This window comes from Urtica dioica, chromosome 2 (genome assembly GCF_054948205.1).
Source record: "Urtica dioica subsp. dioica isolate 48M chromosome 2, U.dioica_male_clone48M_v1_H2, whole genome shotgun sequence".
Classification (NCBI taxonomy): domain Eukaryota; kingdom Viridiplantae; phylum Streptophyta; class Magnoliopsida; order Rosales; family Urticaceae; genus Urtica; species Urtica dioica.
Window position 1 is genome coordinate 12,823,828 of NC_142757.1, and position 5,649 is coordinate 12,829,476.

Genomic DNA, 5,649 nt, shown 5'->3' on the forward strand with positions numbered 1-5,649 from the left:
TACGAGTGACGCAAAAGCTCGTCCTTACAACCGCCATACCGTTGACAAGTAAAATTAGTACAAAAATTATCTCACGAAGTGCAAGTTTGTACCGAGAACACAGTCCCGAGAACTCGAAGTAACTAGACAAGACTTTCTCTAAGTATAGACTAATCTAGTAAAGGAGAGTAAGTAAATGACGTTGCTAAACGATAGGTGAAGCTTTTGGCTTAATGCTTTGTGTGTGAAAAATAATCTCCCCTTCTTCTGCGAGCCCCTCTTATATTTATAGGCGTCTTGAGTCGAGTACGTGGGGTGATCAGTCTCACGTCCTTGATAGTTATCAAGTAACCGCTCCCATAACGTGTGTAGTGGGTGGTTATTCCTCGTGTGCTCGGTATAACCGTCTAGGTGAGCGTTTTTCTTTTGATTTTACACGTGTTTGCTTTGTTTTGACTAGTCTTAGACCTAACATCTTTTTTTTCACTTCGAAGTTATGCTTGATAGGATTCGTTTGTGACTTACGAACGGGTCATCCCTTAACTTTCAAGAATTTCCGGACTTATTTGACTCAAACTCGGTGCTGGATATCTATTGTTCTCGGACCGTCCGAGTACCTTCTCGGACTGTGCAAATTATATAAGTAATATTATATATTTAAATAATAAATAGAGATTGAAAAGAACGATTCATTTGTGCAGTTTAAAAACTTTAAATTCAAGCAAACCTGATGAATACCTACACGTTGATATCCCATAAACCATAATTTAAATGGACCACAAAATGAGGAACAACGTACGTGAAGATGAATTGAATGTTAATTGTTTTCAAATCTGAAAAATTGCTTAACCGATTGTATATTACTCACTTCACTCTTATAACTAAAACTAAGTACAACGATGAGTGCTCTCAAATGTCGTCCCATAGTAATAAGCTCCTCTAAAGAGATTAGTGGAGGATTGTCACTCACACGTGGAACTCAATAAATTGTACAATTTGTTTATTAATGTTAAATGAATGAATTAATTTCGAAATTGAACAACCAATTTTCCTTTATCAAAGTCTTAAATTTTTGGAAATAACACCGAATATTTATTAGGGCTTATCTTAGCTTCAAAATACTGAGCTGAAGCACATCATAATTTTTTTTTATTTTGCTAAACATTCAGAAATTTTGACTTGTTTGCAATTTCAACATTTCACATGTTTTACTCCGCGTAATTTTCTTTTTCTCGAATCCCTAAAAATAACAATACGCAATGTGCATGATCATTATTCGATGTCTTAATTATATCCTCATGTACTTATCTCTTAACATAAAGAAATGAATTTATTATACTTTGAGCTAAAAAAAAAAAGTTAGGTACCGCTTCGTATTATCATTTCTAGACGCCAAACATTAATTTTCCCTCCAATGATAGCACATATCCCATTACAAGAAAAGCAATACTAAAATGTTGTAACTATAATTAAATCATTACCTCTCAATCATCTTAAAAGACATGAAATTCAATTTTTGGTATTTCAGACATCGCGCTCTCTAACCTTGTGGAGCAAGACAGTGATGAGGGCGTCCCGCTTGTCGGCCCGGGCCTCATCCCTGGCCCGCCTCTGCTCCTCTCTCTCGTGCCACGCCCGCTCCGAGGCAGCCCTCTCGATCTCGATGGCCGCCATGGCCCGCCTCCACTCCTCCTCGCGACCCCGCCTCTCCTCCTCCCGCGCCTCCCAAGCCTCCATCCACCGAGCCTCAATCTCCGCCTGCTGCCTCATCAACTCCTCAAGCAGGTCCCTCATCCCCGCTCCGACTCCTCCGATCCCTGCCCCGCTCCGACTCTTTTTCATGGCCTTCTTACTCTTTGTCCCAATTGTGGCTGCACTCACATGCCCTCCTCCTCTTTGGGGCTCTCCTCCTTCGCTCAGCCCGCCTGCAGTCTCCTCCTCCTCCTCCTCCTCCTCCTCAGAGGATATTTCTTTCTTTTTTGATGAGCCTTCCTCGGCCCATAGCATTCTTTGCATCCGTGCCGTGAAGATCTGCTGGAGCTCGTTGTAGAATGGAAACTGCTGCCTCACGCTCTCGGCCTCTATGGTTTCACACCCCTATTGCATAAAATATAAATTTTGGGGTGTTTTAAAATGATCAATAATGACTGCTTGAGCCATACTCAGAGAACATATGTCTTTATTTTTTTTTAATATTTCTAATCCGACGATAATAGTGATATGTAGAGTTATTTCTTGTGAAAAATAGGCACTATATTTAAAGGTACATATTTAAATCATATTAAAAGCAAATAAACTATATCAATTTTATTTCAAATAGTAGTAACTTAAAATCTTACATAATATATATAGTGAGATATATTTCATCCATATTAAAAATAGGGTGGGGCTTTTAGTTTTTTTTAATTATCATCGTTTATAAGAATTAGGCAATGCGTTTAGATAGGGCTTTTCCTTGATAAATAGTGCTAATTAAATCATATTATAAATCAGAAAGTTCTGGGAGCAGATAAAAATTGATCGTAAGAATGATGGTTAAATACGATTAATAAAGATTATTTATTTATTTTTACTTTCGAAAGAAAGAGTACTAAACAATGAACCAGAAATCAGAGTGTATCGATGATTATGATGTGTATAAAATGACTAGAATGAAACGTATACCTTGTAACGCGTGACGAGGTTTTTCCACTTGCACTTGCACTGGTCAGCGCTGCGATGAAATCCCTTTTCCTTCATCCTCGCGGCGATGACCTCCCACAGAGGCTTGTTCCTTTTCGTCTCCATGAAAGTCTGGTCCAGATCGGACCTTATGGCCAAAAGCTCCTTCGTCTCTTGGAGGCTCCATTGGGGAAACCTGTCTGTCACGTCCACGCTCACACTCGTACCACTTCCACCCAACTGGTTCTGGTTCTGGTTCTGGTTCTGGTTCCGGTTCTGGTTCTGATTCTGGAGAACTTGTTGACGATGATGATGGTGATGAACTTCTTGCTGCTGTTGTAGTTGCTGTTGTTGTTGTTGTTGATGCAAATATTGACGTTGTTGATGGTGATGGAGTTGATTATGGTGATGATCCATGCCCACAAAAAAGAAATAGTAAAAATAAAGACTTATTATATGGGTGTTGGTGATATATGTCTTTCTGGAGAATATTGAGTATATGATGATGAGAGAAAGATATCTTAATCTAGAAGAAGAAGAGGAAAGAAAGAAAGAAACACAAAAGTTGGATAGTTTTGATGAAAGAGAATATAATATTTCAAAGGTGGTGTGAAAGGGATGGTGTGAATCGTCAATGAGAAAATCTTCTTATTTTCTTAAAATTATAATTATCTTTTCTTGTATCAGGTGTCAACCGTCAAAGGTTAAAATGTTTCTGATATTTATTTTTTCTGTTATTAAATTCAGATTTCGTAATAAGTATTGATACGAATTAGTACAGGAAAATAAAAGGATGGAAAAAAAAAATTACATTTTCTTAGGAATCCTTTTTATAATCAACAAAATCTCGACACACAGGTTGGTATTATATTTATACGCCTCGTCTATATCTGTTCACGCGGAAATCCAGTTTTATCAATTTTACCTCTTTTTTCTTCTTCCACATTAGTTCCCATTGCGTTCCATGACGGCATGGTGACGAAAATAATACAATGGACTGGCTAATGTGTTGGTGAGTCTCTTTATTATATGTTCTTGGATCTTAAGAGTAATAATAACTTGCTTTTCAAGTTTTCCATTTATTTGGATTCTATTTATGATATTTTTTTGTACTTTTCTCCTGTGTTATTTTATCATTTTCGTATTAAACAAACATACAGTGGAGACAAAATATAACGCGGTATCCATATGCCATTTTAACGTACATCGACAGACGCTAAGAAGAATGGCATGAAAATAATATCGTCTTATTTAAATTTATGTCATACAGTACTTAGTTCACTTTGATAATTAGATTTATTGAACCCTACTTAAATTATTTCATACATTACTTAGTTCACTTTGATAATTAGATTCCTAAGTTCATGTGGAGGTATAAAAATAATTTTTTGTTATTTATTAGACTTCGGTTCGGTCAAAGGCCCAATAAATGATTCAGTCCAGCTCAAAGAAAAAAAAGGCCCAAGCCCAGTTCACAGAGAGGTCATCTAGTTCGCCCGTGCTGACGAAGTCGTGATCAACCCGCAATCTCGCCAAGAAGATCGGATCTAAGACTTGACTAGTCTGCGACGTGACGAGGACGAGCTGATCAACACGTGTCCAAGAGATGATCATTTCTTCGCTTATAAATAACAGCTGTTATATTCATTTTTACACACAAACTCTCACTATGTCGCGCATTTTATTCAAATCATTTCGGTCTTTAAGTTCGCCTGCTTGAGCTCAGCACTTCGCGCTTTGTAAACGTTCAATATTAATAAAGATCCATTTCTTTTATATGTCGTATCCATATTTCTTTTGAATTAAATTGAGTTTTATTTTGTTTCTTATACGAAGTCTTCAGAGACCAATTACTAAATAAAACAAATATATATCGTATAATTATTTGTGATTGTTGGCGATCCCGAAATCGACATCAACAATTTGACGGCGTCTGTGAGAAACTTTAGAAAGATCAACATCGAAAAAAACAGTTAGAGTGTCATGTCCAACATTGTCACCATGAGCATCTCCCAGGTCATAACACAAGTGTATCATTCTTTTCATCTAACAACCAACATGAGCCCAATAAAGAACTGGCATGAAAGGATCACGTGTTGCCAATAAAAAAAATAGGTTCTATCATAAATGAATTAAATCCTTACATTGCTCTATGAATATGATGTCTATCGTTATAGAAACCAGGAATGGGATGTCAGCTTGCTACCTCGATTTACCAAGATGATCGATCGGTGTCTCGTACATATTGTCAATGGTGCCCACAAGAAGAGTTGTAATCTTTATATTGTACCTTTGATGTAATAAAGTCTCATGAAGACTCTTGCTTGTAATTGCTTATTCATTAATAAAAAGTTGAAACGTTCGTTCATTCTTCCGTGCTGTTTGAAGCTTTATGATAAAACATTAGTCTTTAGTCCATAAACAAACTAAACAACTTGCGAAGAGACAAATGTAGATTTGCATGAACAAACTCTTCGTAGTTTGCTTAAAACGATATATTCGCAATCTAAGGGTCAAAGGACTATTGACCTCAGTATAATTGTTAGAAGAATCTATGATGTCTGGTTATGAGGCATTAAGAGTTGGAGACACTATAGTTCTTCTAGGTATCTTCCGAAGGTACTGAATTGACCAGTGCACTTCTAGAGACAAAATAAGAACAAACTATTTAACCGCTTATGTCTCGAAGTCACTACGTATGAATTGCATCGTGCTTACCTTAATCCTAAAATGAGACATGTCATTTCACACCTTACGTATTCTCATTTGAGAAAGTCAGAGTTCGGACTCACTATGTGATTCCCAACAAGGCCTATTGGTGAAATACTAAGTTGTGAGAATGTCATGAGTAACTTTGTGAAGTTATCATAGATATGGAATTCATGTACAAGATTGCTGAAATGCAATGTATATCACCTCATGCTTTGTTCCTTGGAATGTGAATAAATGAACTGGCCAGTGTCCAAATTGAGTCTTGACTCCTTTGGATGAAACAATGTGACTTGTTAG

General features: G+C 36.9%; 1 protein-coding gene across 1 annotated transcript; it reads right to left on the bottom strand.

Annotated features, from left to right (window-relative positions):
* Positions 1-1,333: 1,333 nt before the first annotated feature.
* Positions 1,334-3,244, bottom strand: LOC149404084 (trihelix transcription factor GT-3b-like). Its single transcript, XM_089605883.1, has 2 exons — positions 2,644-3,244; positions 1,334-2,076 (listed from the first exon to the last, which is right to left on the bottom strand). Exons 1-2 carry the CDS (start codon positions 3,055-3,057, stop codon positions 1,504-1,506), a joined length of 987 nt encoding a protein of 328 aa, XP_089462009.1. The 5' UTR covers positions 3,058-3,244; the 3' UTR covers positions 1,334-1,503.
* Positions 3,245-5,649: the final 2,405 nt, after the last annotated feature.